The sequence below is a fragment of the Schistocerca piceifrons genome, chromosome 1 (genome assembly GCF_021461385.2).
Source record: "Schistocerca piceifrons isolate TAMUIC-IGC-003096 chromosome 1, iqSchPice1.1, whole genome shotgun sequence".
NCBI classification, from domain to species: domain Eukaryota; kingdom Metazoa; phylum Arthropoda; class Insecta; order Orthoptera; family Acrididae; genus Schistocerca; species Schistocerca piceifrons.
Window position 1 is genome coordinate 815,401,683 of NC_060138.1, and position 14,259 is coordinate 815,415,941.

Genomic DNA, 14,259 nt, shown 5'->3' on the forward strand with positions numbered 1-14,259 from the left:
CAGGAAGACCAAATGCACAACTTCTTTTTTCACTCTGAAAAGGAAGAAATTAGCAGTATTTGTGATGACAGTATGGAGAACGAACTGCAACTTTAATGAAGAACTTTATAAGCCAATGTTTTCTTATTAATAAGCCTAACACCCCCACCCATTTCTCATCCACGTATAAATACAGTGAAAATATGTGTAAGTGTGTATAAGCATTTTATAAATTTATTGTATAGTTTTTGCTGTATTATAAGTAATTCTCAAAAGACTTACAGCTACATTCAACATATGGATTTCCATTTGTGCCATGAGGACAAGCACACGTAGGCTGATGATCTTTCCCAATACACACAGCACCAGATGCACAAGTGTCTTCTTCACAGACAGGGCGACAAATACGATTCAGTCGATCGCAGGCTTCATGTCCAGCACAATCTTCATTGTACTGACATACACCAGTGACACAAGTGCGATATGGATCTCCCTGGGAACCAGGAGGACACTGACAACGAGGTCTGTGTGCCTCTGTGATACATTCAGCTCCGCGTCCACAACCAGCATGTTCGCAAGGATCCAAACAACTTCCTGATTCACATGCCTTGTTGTATGGGCAATCTGCATCATTTGTGCATTCAGCTAAAATAAAAGAGCATTTGTTTAGTTAATAAACAAGTAAAAGTACATGTTTAATTTTGGAAGAAGTTAAGCAGGAACTTTCAGTGCCCCATATGTCTCATCATGAAACAAGTTTAGTGTCATTTACAAACAGCTTGTGGAATATCCTGAGAGTTTTAAACAAGCATTCTTTATTCAAAAGCAAAACTAAGCAAAAATTTGGTATTTTTTCCAAGACAAATAGCTAAAAATTTTGCAGTTATGCACCCATAAAATGCAACTAGCTCAGCTATACAATTAAGAACACAGCATTACCTGACAGTAGACAGCATAAGATACAAGGGTAAGATGAAAAGGGATGATAAGACCAGTTACTGCCCGGCAGTAGTCATAGCCTGGGAATGTGCCTAGCTCACTGAGTCATGATTAGAAGGTAAGTAGCAAATATAAGATTACTGAAGGCCTCAATGGTGTCATTGTTCATTTAGACCTTTTTGAGAAAATATCTTGGTAAAGAAATTCATGTAATTAATGTTGGGTGTGCAGGTAACAGTTTGGACAGTAATTTCAGACATTCAACTGATGATGGTATCAGACACATAACTGACAATGCTTCTCATATTAGTTTGCAAATCATGTCATTCTCAGTGGCATACAAGCCTTTGATCCAGAGTTCTATGAAACATGTTAATGTAGAGTCTGGACAGTCACTCAGGAGAGAGAGGTGTTCCATTGTGCCAATTCTCAACAGGTAGTGGAGCACATTATGAAAGACTTTACAGCTGAACATCGCAAAAGTAATGGCCATCAACTTTTACATTGCTGCTTGATAAAATGAACAATTACTATCTGATAATTACAGTTGTTGAAGGCCACATTTTCATTAACTAGTTACATCCATCTTTATCAATTTAGTACCCTCTTATTAAACTCCCCTAACAGATCCAACTAGATTACGACATTTTAAATCTTACTCCGTCAATACATTCTTGACACAGATTCTCGGTTGTTTTCTCTCCATTATTCCACTTTGCCTTTCCAGATAACTTTGACATATTACCAATCCCACTGGGTCTGCTTGGATCCAACAAGCCTTGTAATGCAATGTCTGTCCATCATATATCATACATCTTTGGTTGGCTAATGCTTACACTTGTCTCCATTTTAATTGCTAAAAGGATTCACACCATGACCTTTCATTTGGACAGACGAAATTTCTTTCCATCAGACTTTCTACCTGTCCACTGTGAAGTACAAATGTGGTGCTTGTACATCGTCATCTTTGTTATTTATGAAAATGTTATGAAAGTTGAAGTATCCAGTACACAACTTCTATCTTCTGCTTCCATCCTATCTTTGAAACTGAAGTGCAATTCATTGTATGTTAAGAATCATTCTTCCAGGCTTGATACCTGAATGTCCTTACTGGGTTGAATGTAATATACCTAAAGAGAGTGTGGTTTTGTATTCCTCCTCCTTAGTGTCAGTACATACTGTCAACCTAAAGCCCACTTTTGCAGCCTGCGGCATTTTTGTAGCCTACCATCATCCCCAGCTGGCCTCTGACTCATTTCTTCATCACAAGTCATTTGTACAGGCTTACCATTATGTGTATGTCAGTTCAACACCATTCCACTTTCTTATATGATGTTTGCTTTCTTATATGATGTTTGATGACCATTCCACAAATTGTGTACAAATCTAATATATAGTGCAGTTATTGCTTGTGCATGGCATTATTTCCTGTTAAGTACTGTCAGAAATATCATACTGAAAATAACAAGGAACATGCCACAAAGATAAACAAGAAACGTATATTAAAACAGCAAACGACAAGGAGAATGAAGTCTTGGTCTGTATTTGTAAATGTCTATTCTTCAGTTTGCAACTTTGGATGTTTTTTTTCGTACATCTTTTTTTTCTCCTGCCTTCACTTTCCTCCCCTTTCTTCTTCTTCTTCTTTCAAGTTCATTTATCAAGGAATGGGATGCTTAAACTATAGTTTTAGATCTTACATTTATGTTTGCCACGAAGTTTACAGACTTCATGAAAAGTTTGTTTTTGCAGTCTCAGTTGCACAACATACAATTTTTTATGCCACTGAGACTATAAAAATAAACTTTAATAAAAGTATACAGTTGTGGTATGTTGTCCATTATTTTTACAGTCTTGGCTAATACATGCCTTTTATATTACACATGAAAATATGTTTTGTGTGTTTAAACATTTGCATCACTCTAATGGTGCATTGAAATAGATTTGTTCACTTCCTAGTCAATATGTATGGGAACATTGTTTCCAGATGATTCAGTTTGTATCTGTGTGTTGTGAACAATATTTATTTATAAATAAAGTAAATAAATGAAGATATTACTGAACTTCAGAGTGTTAGGTGCTTCTTTACATGTCTCAAGTTAAATTTTAACAAAAATGTAGAAAATGATAATTTAATTTTCAACTTACGTCTGTAGCAAAATCTTTCTGGATTTCCAGCCCAGCCATCTGGACAACTGCAGATAGCACGATGGTAACTTGAATGACACAAAGCTCCCACACCACATCGAGAACTGACAGTGCAGGGGTCAAGACAGTGTGCAGAAATACAAGAGTGTTTGTCTGAACAATCCATATCTGTTCTGCATTCTGATTCATTGAGGTGTGCTAGAAAAATAAAAATAATAGAATTGGTATTTGCATTTTAATGAGTATTGATGCTAAATTTACTAATAATATTTGTTAGATTCTTGTCTTTAAGTCTCATTACTTGTAACATTAAGCATTTGTAAATGTATGTGTAATGACTGTTATTAAAAGTAGACATAAATTCTGGCATTTAATCACCAGTAAATTAAAAAGAAACATGTAAACTTATGAAGACACATCAGGTTTGAAACCAATGAATTCTGAGGGATACTTTCCCATCGTACTGATCATGAAGCAATTTTCTTTTGTGGGTCTTAGTTTTCAAGACATTTATGTAGGAACAGCAATTTTTTAATGGTTTGTACTGAACAATTACTTTCTTTGATAATTTAAAAAATGCAGAGTGGAGTTTTGAAACAGAACTATCTCCTTTTGTTTTCCAATTAGTAAATATATTGCTTAGCATGGTAGTCTCTAAAAGAAGGTAAACTCTTCATGAATATATTGAACCTCTAAACAATCATAGAGTGCCTGGGAGGATATCTTGAATCATAAATTCATGTAATTAAAACAGATTGTTAATTATAGCTGTTTCTCTCCTTGTACTGGTTCTAGTACATAATAAGTAAGTCTGCTGGCACAAAAAAAAAAAAAAAACAAAAAAAAAAAAACAAGAAATTGAGCTTTTCTGGATTCTAAGTAAAGATGCAGGATGGTGTCCTTGGGTCACTTGATTAATGTTGTTAATTAATTTAGAAAACTAATCCCCTAGATATAAATATATGTTCATTATTTTCTTTTCAGACTATATCTTTAAAAAATATACTACTTCATCAAACTACAACTCTGTTTATCTTTGATATTTTGGCATACTGACTAGGCAAATTGTATTTAGGATTTAAAAAATACTAGCATCCATAAGGATAACATAGCAATCATATGATGAACATGGGATTATAAAAGGAATATTTACCTGAATAGCAGTTACTATATGGGTCACCGACTAGGGTACCAGGGCAGACACATGTTGCTTGATGGTTTGTTGCTTGGCACAGTGCATTTGGTGCACACAAACTTGGATTCAATGTACATGCATTGGAACAACGTCTGTTCACACAAATCTCAGATAATGTACAGTCTGCATCAGACTGACAACCTTCTTTTTCATCAGGAGCTGCAAAAACACATATCCAAAATGAACATTCAATGTAACGATTATCTGTCATCAGTCAGAACACAGAAGAGTACTTGCAAGAGACAGAATACACCACACACAAGTATTATACTGGACAGTATTAAATGTCAACTACAGGAAATAAAAAGGAAACCTTTACCACATTATCTTCTTTTTCTTTCTTTTTTTTCTTTAAAGAATTTCCTGGAGTTTTATAACAACAGTTTTCTGTCTTCTCACACTTAATTAACGATTTTTAGCATTTTTTATATTTATAACGGCAAATTTTAATGTTCATGTTTATATGGGCTCTCCTGAGCTGAGATAAAGTTATGTTCTTGTAATACAAAATGGGTTGAAGGAAGTCATATGTTATGAAGCATAACACAGCAGCAAAAGAAAAATACTTTACACTTGTAAATGTTATGACTGTAAGCAGAAAATTTAAGGTATTAATTGAAATCATAGAAATGAGATTAAGTACTCTTCATTAAAAATGGCATGCAACAATACAAAATTGCCCATTTCAAGTAGCAAGCATTGTTAGGTAGCATGTTATGTAATATCAAAACTCTATAGTTCATTACTACAAAAAACATTAAGTGTGTTGCTGTTTATCATTTAAAAATGTAACTTTGGGACAGGTAAAAAGTTAATGAGGTAGGTATGTTGTTATCACCATCCCTCCCACCACCACCATCACCAGTGGCCACCTGGAAAAAATATAAGCACTTTATTTCATTTGTTAATTTCAAAATCTAAAACACTTATTTTCAATAGTCAACATCTTATTACCTGGTTTGCATTCGATGTCTGCATCCCCTACATACCCCTGTGGACAGCGGCAGGCCATGGTCCTGAGAGGAAGAGTGTCTACAACCGTGCATTCAGCATTTGGACCACATGGTTTTGTTTCAACACATGGGTTTCGACAGTTTCCACTAAAGCAAGCTAATTTGCTTGCACAGTCAGCATCAGCTCGACACTGTTTTGGCTCCATAATTTCTATCAAACATCAACAAAAGAAACAATTATTATAGCTGAATAACAGAAAGCCTCTGATGAATCAACAGCAGCAAACTTAAGATTTTACATTTCATACAAAAAAGAGGGAAAACGGAGAAAGAGGAATGCAATGACATTGTAATTAACTTTGTACATGCATAAAAAATCCCAATAATATTTTTAATCTTATGGAAGTAAATGCACTGTAAAACTTGCAATTTCCATTTTTAAATATTGTTAACCGCAGGAAACGATTCAACCATAAATCCATGAAAATAATTAAACTATGCAAAATGAATACTACCAAAATTAGTGATCACAGAGGAGCACATGCTTACCAGTTGCAGAACTGGGAATAAATGGAAAGGAATTGGCAGAAAATGATATCTTTCAGCACAAAATGGATTGTAGGGAACATTACATCACCCTTGATCTAGAATTTTAGGTGACTTTCCTTGCCTTGTACTAGTTTTTAAATTGTTTTTACATATGACAGCTGGATATTCAATCAAAATTATATTTTTTAATTTGTGTGACTGCTAGGCTTAAACTATCTTTGACATTTTTAATCATGAATGTAATTGACCATTTAACACCAAAACTTTGCCACTTCAAACTGCGAGGTACAGAAACTGTTGTAACGGAATGTTGGAATATATTTTGTTAACGGGATATCGACTGTTTGTGGATTTAAAACTGAAAATATATCTCAGTACTGACTGACTCACCAAGAATGCATTGTGACCCAGGATTTCCAGTGTAGCCTGGTGGACAGTGACATGTTGCCAAATGGTTAGTAACAGTGCAGATAGCATTCTGACCACATGCACCAGGACAAGGATTTTCACATCGATTGCCAAGGCAAGCTAGGTTGTATGTACAGTCAGCATCAGATGAACATTCTGGCTTTCTGCACAGTGTGTGTGGATCTCCAGTCCAACTTTCAGGACAGCGGCAACGTGCATGATGCCAGCCATCAGTCTCACAAAGAGCATCGATACCACAATGTGTGTAGGAACATGGAGACACACAGTTGCCGTTCACACATGCCTCTGTGGGTGGGCATTCTCCATCTGAGCGACAACCAACTGTAAAAGGAGCAAAATTGAACAAATTATTAACTTAAATAATACATTTGTTATGTTAAATGTGTATATTATGAATGCTATATCTTTCCCACATAAGGTAATGTAACTGTTTGTTATTTTATGAGAATGACACATTCTTATACCTTCATTTATCATTCCCGAACAGAATGAAGCTACCAAAAAGAACTTTTAAGAAGACAAACTTTTGTCTTAGAATTCACAGTGTGATCTACTATACTCATTCAATGATCCACGATATTAACAAAATATCTGTGAAAAAAATAGTAAACACTGTATGTAAGATGTGCATCTCTTCCAGAACATACCTGGTTCTCTTAGTAACTCTTAATTTAAACCACAAATGATAATAAGATAACGAATTATTGTAGCTTTGCCTACTTTAGTGGAGTACAACTGCTATAAATATCAAACAATATCCAGAAATGCAAGTTAATTTATATTATAAAGTATATTTTAATTTTATTTATAGCTCTTATTCTGTAGTCTACTACAACAAAATGTATGTTGTTCTGCTGCATGGAAACAAGAGTATAAAAAGTATTCAGTATTTTACTCACTCTGATAACAATGGCCATTGGCATTTCCAGTAAATCCATCCTTACAGGTGCATATTGGCCTATGCAACTGAACATGACATTGTGCATTAGGTCCACAAATTCCTGTATTCTCCAGACAAGGATCACGGCAAAAATCATTTATACAGGCCTTGTCATTTGTACAGTCATTGTTTTGAGTACATTCAGGGCGTGGAGCTGAAAAGTTAGAAGGGTTTTGTCACATACTGCAGCAATTTACAAAAGTGTATAATTTAAGTGACAATGCAGCTCTGCAAGAGCTGAAAATGGTTTATCACAGTGAAATAATATATATTCATATATTACATGATGTAGTGTTGTTAAACTCATAATCTGTTTTGAAAGCTTTTTGTAATGCTAAAGTATGTTTAGTTGCAAGGAGCTACAGAAATTTATTCCTATGAGCAGACAGTTAAATCAATAAATAATACTTCTGAATATTGGAACAGTTTACACCCAAATGATGAAGTCTGTACTCTCATTGGTAATAGTAGCAGAATAAACATTGAAATTTTTTAGAATGATTTTTTTACTAAATAGTCTACATGAAAACAGCCACACCAACTGAGAATAGTTAATGATTAACAGCAGGTAATACACATACCTGGAGGAGTGACAGGCACTGGGTGGCACTCAAGCCTAGGTTCTCCTGTGTAACCTGCTGGACAGGAACACACAGGGACATGGCTGACAGTTTGACATAGTGCGTTGAGACCACAGACAGTTCCCTCACTGCAAGGATCTCGACAACGTTGAGCAAAACAAGCCCTGTCACGAACACAGTCTTGATTGATTACACATTCTGGATATGTGCAAACAGCAGCACCTTTCACAACACGGCACTGTCCATTCGGTCCACATGGTGAGGACTCACAGGGATCGCTTGGAACAGCTGTAGAATAATTAACAGTTGTTGAAAATCAACATTTTCTCTTTATTTTGATGCTGAAAATTATAACTATAATAGAAATTTCAGGGTTTTACTGTCTAACTTTATGTACAAATGAGAAAGATGAGAGTGTCTTGAAAAAAGCCAGTAAGCAAACAAAGGTAGGTGGGAGGAAGGATGGGTGGGGTGGGGAGGGGGGGGGGGGAGAGGTTGGGGGAGGAAAACAAACACACACACACACACACACACACACACACACACACACACACACAGAGAGAGAGAGAGAGAGAGAGAGAGAGAGAGAGAGAGAGAGAGAGAGAGAGAGTGAGAGTACATAACTGATAAAAAGAAATTTTCATCTCCTCACAACTCAAGGCATGAAACAAATTTAGTCTATTATTTATTTTCACTGATGATTAATATTATGATAAACATATTTAATGAACAAAATAATTTTGTGATCAAGAGGTATAGTAAGCAGCTGTAAACTGGTGATCATTTTGACTGTGGGTATCTAGGCTAATACAGACATTCTGCAAGACTAATTTATTTTTATTCAGGAGATCGATACGTCATTAAAATTCCATTTAAAGAAAAAAAGAATGGGTTTTGCTGTTTTTCATAAAGAAGTTATTTTTCAGATAAAGTCACATCACAAGTCATCAACACCACATAAAAATTGCAAAAGGAGAATAGCAAAGTGATAAAGAAAGAAAAAAGATATTCAGTTCTTCTAAAATTATTTATTATTGTTAAATCAATTGATATGCAAGCATTTAAGATGAAGAAAAGAAATTTGGCAGATCAAATGGAAGCAAAATAACATAAAAGAATGTTATTTCACTGATCTAAGATTGCTGTTAACTAATCATGCAGAATACTCTACATATATTAAAGGGAAAATCAATGATTTCAACAGTAGAGTAGTAAGATACTTACGTGGTTGCTCTGTACATTGTACAAATGGATTTCCTCCTGTACCAGATGGGCAAGAACAGATGGGGCTGTGGTTTATAACATTGCAGTTGGCACCATAACCACAGGCACCTGGACATGGGTCCCGGCACTTGCCACTCACACACGCCTTGTCACGTGGACAGTCAGCACTGAGGACACACTCAGGCCTGCATCCACTTCCATCTGGTATACCCTGATAACCTGGTAAGCATTCACACAAGGCAGCACCAGAATCACCTGCTCGGCAAAGTGCATTTGGCCCACAGGGTGAAGGTACACATGGGTAACTTGAACCTGGCACCGGCACTGCAATGCAAAGAAAATAAAAACATTAGCACTATTCCAACCAAATTTTTACGGCAGTCTAGTGCTCACTAAAATAATGCTCTGACAGTTCTGACATATTACAATAAAATGATTCCTAGGTTGCATATGATATGGTGTACTGAAATGTAAAATGGTGACTATAATTTTAATACCTCTTAGCTCAGCTACCTACCATTGCAAAATTAAATTAAAAAGTCACAAAAGGAGGTTATGAGAGGAGTCACAACTAAAGTAAAACAATGATCCAATGAAATGTTGTTGAATTAAATTAGGCAATGTTGAAGGAATCAGTTAGGAAATGAGACACTAAAAGTAGTACACGAGTTTTCCTATTTTCACTGCAAAGTAGCTGATGAAGGCAGAAGTAGAGAGGGAGTAAAATGAAGACTTGTAATAGCAAGAAAAGTGTCTCTGAAAAAGACAAATTTGCAAACACAGAATACAATTTCAGTGACAGGAAGTCTCTTTCTGTAGGATTTGTCTGAATGTAGAATTGTACGAAACTGAAACATGGATGATAAACACTTCAGACATGACGATAACAGAAGCTTTTTAAATGTGATGTTACAGAAGAAGGCTGTAGATTAGATGGGTACATCAGATAACTAATGGAGAGGTACTGAACTGAATTTGGGAGAAAAGAAGTTTAGGACACAATTTGACTAAAAGAAAGGACTGGTTGATGGGGCACACCCTGAAGCATCAAGATATCACAAATTTGGTAATGGAGTGAAGTATTTAGGGGGAGGGGGTAAGAACTGAAGAGGGAGGCCGAGACTTGACTACAGTACACAGGTTCAAATGGATGAAGATTTCATTGTTGAGTAGGGATAAAGGAGCATGCACAAGATTAAATAGTGTGGAGAGTGGCATCAAACTGATCTTTGGACTGAAGACCACAACAATATATACTGATAAGATAGTGTGATCACCAAAATGAGGAAGATCATCCTAACTGTTACAAGACCCAAACCATGTACATATTCACAATGATTATTCCATTTATGAATATCTCATGGTGTAAATATCACTCCTTGCCACACATCTTTTTACACTAATGCTGTTTTAACAGTTTTTTTGAACTAACCGTATAAGTTACCATATACCTTCAGCACAGATTTTGTCACCTGTGATTATCCTCCCCTGCTTTTTCTGAATGTTCTATCTCTGACCCCTCAGCTGCATCCCCCACCCTCCTTCCTCCACCACACCCAAAATAAATTTCTAGTGTCCTTTTAAGAAAAGGGCACATTTGCTTTACACATTATTTTGTTCCTAAACTATAAATTTGCCTCTTTACATTTCTTTGCTCTTCTTTTTTACTCATATTAATAATATAAGATTGTGCATAGTTAGTGCCAACAGCTGGTGAATACAATTTACATTTCCTTTGTAAAATTTCAGTGCATCCAGTCACTGTGAGAAATTAAAATTTCCAGCCATTACCGTTCAGACATATACTGTGATAATCTCAGTCTATATTATGACTTAATTTGAATATAAACAACATAAATAAAAATCTCCTTGCCTCCCTCTTCTAACCAAATGTATAAAGTCTGAATGATACTCACATATTACAGGCTGACAAAGATGGAAGGCATCTCCTGTTGTTCCCTCAGGACAAGAGCAAATAGGAATGTGATTTGTAACAGAGCAGATGGCACCTACACCACAAGTTCCAGGACAAGGATCCTGACAGTGGTTCTGTATACAAGCACGATCCATAGAGCAGTCCGAACTGACTAGACACTCAGGTCGGCACCCATCATATGGGTTACCATAGAAGTCTGGCAAGCATTCACAGGATGAGAAACCATTTGCTTCAACACGGCAGTTAGAATTTGGCCCGCAAGGTGAAGGGTTGCAGGGGTCAGTTGGAGCTCCTTGTGTTGGACCTGTGAAAACAAACAAAAAAAAGCTTAGAAGTTTGTAAATAAGTATCTACATAGTAGCATTGCTGCGTTGATGAAAAACTTGCAATATATATTCTTTACCCAAACTCCCAGTTTATCAGGTGAAATTTTCAGTAACTGAAGTCCTCTAAACCTGTAACTAACTACTAGTTCCATGATTATAAAACCAGCTACTAGTAAAATAATTACAACAGGGTTACATGCATGATTTTCTGTGCTACAACTTGAAGCTGAACAGCTTAACTGAACAACAAAATATCACATAAACTGCTAACAAAACAGAGAAAAAACTGAATTATATTGTAATGTGTGCCTTTGGGCTAAGTGGTTAAGTATTAACTATGAGTCCAATAGATAGGTGTTTGATCCTGTGTGCCTTTGTGGCTCAGTGGTTAAGCATTAACTATGAGTCCAATGGATAGGTGATTGATTTGCAGTCAGTCCTAGAATTTGATTCTGCCACATGTTAGCTCTTTCACCTTCTTCAGAAATGTTTGTCAATACGAAAAATATCACGTTGCACTCCTGTTGGACCATAGGGCAGTAAACTGGCTGGGAAAGTCAGTTCAAAGGTCAGAGGTCAGAGGTAGGCTGAGGCATACCACCTCCAGTAATACCATGTGCAGTAGCACTGGGGAGTTCAAATCAACTATTGTGTTCAACACAACTTTATCTTTTTAATTACCTTTATTGTAATGTATGGAATCAACTTTTTTTTAGTTTCCTATACTTGCTATCCATAGAAAATAGTTGTACCTTGTCTTCACAATTTGGCAAATGCTTTTTTTTCCAGTTTCATAATACCTCACTGTCATCTTCTACCCCACTTGATCAATGATCTTATGCGATTTTCCTAAGTATTTTGTTTCCTCCAACCATTTCCTCTCCTTTACATTTGGGCCATTCACTACCCATTTAAATATGAGAAAGAAATTCCAGAGAGAATGTTTGTCTTGCTGGCAGTTTAGAAGCAAGAAAATGGGTGATTTTGTTCAGATAACAATGCAGGATGTTTCGCAGGATTTTATGCACCGATCTCACAGGCATGTTCATCTGACCCCTCTTGCAAAGCTGTGGCCACATCTTCAGTCAGTTTAGCTCCTTTCCTCCCTCCACCACACTGCACTTCAAAAGCAGCCATCTTTCCAAATTCTGTAATCATTTGCTCCAGACCCTTAGCAGACATTGGAACACTGGCTTTTTTCATACCCTTGAGGGCCTGGAACTTCTGCAGGGCACTGGTGCACAGTTACTGTTCCTGTAAAAGAGCTTTACCAGCACTGTGCAATTTTTCATAGAGACAGTGAGGCTGGGCACCTCAGACACAAACTGAGGAACAGCCATGTGCCACATGTCTGCTGGTATGCATATTCTGACACTTACGGCGCCATCTATTGGTCAATTTTTTTTCCTTTCTTTTCCATGCGTTTGCCTCTGTGCCAATAACACACTGTTCAAATTTGATGTCATTCTAAATGGCAATTCTCTTTCTACAGCATCTTGGAACTGGAATGTTCAAATTTTATGTCATTCTCAGCAGTGGTTCTCTTTATACAGCATTTTGAAACTGGAACTTTAATTATGGACACCCTGTATGTTTAAACTTGGCTTCTAATACACAGAACGGAAAAGGAAGGAATCTTAGATGCCATAAGAAAATATCTTTACCTTGCATTTTTAGCATAATTGTATTGTATCATTTTGACTTGCTCTTTGATGTATACTTTACTGGACAATGTTTGGTATCCATATCAATCAGTATAATAGTATATCAAGGGCATTTGATTTTCTTAGGTTTTCGTTGTCTGTCTCTATAGTCTTAGACCTCAGAAAAAGACAGTGAGAATGTCCTCCACAATTTCTTTATATTGACCCTATCTACAGTCACTGATTGCATTTATAACTTGCTCTTTATTTGATCACCTATTAAAGCAAATGTCAACTGAATAAAGTACAAAAACTAGAGATTAACTAAGAAATTTCATGTGATTAGTCTGAGTATGTACAATGTTTGTCATCAAAAGAGTCTATCTCATTTTCTACAACTGTCAACATAGATATTTTTTACCTCCGAGTCTGAATACAGAACAAGTAATATGAGTTGAACGATGTATGGCAGCTCTGAATCCATGCTTTTGTATTAAATAGTATTCTAGATCTGTGCTCTGCAAGCCATTTTATGTGTGTGGTGGAGGGTATGTCTACATATATCCCCTTTCCCTGACACATTTGTGAATGGTGCATGGGAAGAATGACTGTCAGCAAGCCTCTATACTCAACATTAGTCAGGCCACAGTTACAAGACAACAATTCAATATTCAAATAGATTCCACTAACCATTTTTATGCATGGCAAAATATTTTAGTTGATGTGGAAGAGTCTATGGCGTTTTAGCAACTATAGATGTCATAAAAAATCACGTCACCGTCTTTTCATTTGTGGACTAAGTTTATCACTTAGTACTATGGCTTAATTTGAATACTGTGAAATAGGCAAGTTTTTTCATCAATGCAAACATGTACTGCTGCATGGTAGCAAGTCTGTAGTCTGAATAACACAGTATACAAAAAAAGTATGAAACAAAATTTATCATGCAATGGCAATGCTTTATTTTTCAAAAAGCATGCATCTTCATGTCATGGCATTATCATTCTCAAACTGAGACACACAAAAGCTGGCTGGCATGCATATCAATCAGCAAAGAAGTACATCACTCAGAATAACATGCAATCATGCACATCAACTTATTAACAAAATAACAAGACTCATCATTATATGTTAATCCAACACAGTCAGACCATCACGCAAAACATTTAGTAACACAGTTAAATCAAAATGTCCATAGACATAATCTTTTCAGAATTATGATGTTGCCACTCTACCAATCTGTGTAAGTTTCATCAGTGAAATATGCCAAGGCAGCCTGCATTTTCATGTAAAATTCTATAATTTGTAGCTATTTATTGTGATGGATTATGACCTGATACATTATATGTGCATGTTCAGTTTGCTTTAGCTCTGTGTATCAGTATTTGAGGGTAATAAATCCTACAGATTCAAAGGT

The 14,259-nt window shown here is 36.0% G+C and overlaps 1 protein-coding gene across 1 annotated transcript in view; it reads right to left on the reverse strand.

Moving 5' to 3' along the window:
* Positions 1-14,259, reverse strand: part of LOC124775374 — a 607,101-nt gene that overhangs the window by 37,227 nt on the left and 555,615 nt on the right. The window contains exons 217-225 of the mRNA XM_047250212.1: positions 10,854-11,177; positions 8,938-9,261; positions 7,714-8,001; positions 7,092-7,286; positions 6,154-6,513; positions 5,216-5,425; positions 4,220-4,420; positions 3,067-3,264; positions 262-624 (exon numbers count right to left, since the gene is read on the reverse strand). Of these exons, the coding sequence (XP_047106168.1) occupies positions 262-624; positions 3,067-3,264; positions 4,220-4,420; positions 5,216-5,425; positions 6,154-6,513; positions 7,092-7,286; positions 7,714-8,001; positions 8,938-9,261; positions 10,854-11,177 (2,463 nt within the window). The remainder of the gene's footprint in view (positions 1-261; positions 625-3,066; positions 3,265-4,219; positions 4,421-5,215; positions 5,426-6,153; positions 6,514-7,091; positions 7,287-7,713; positions 8,002-8,937; positions 9,262-10,853; positions 11,178-14,259) is intronic.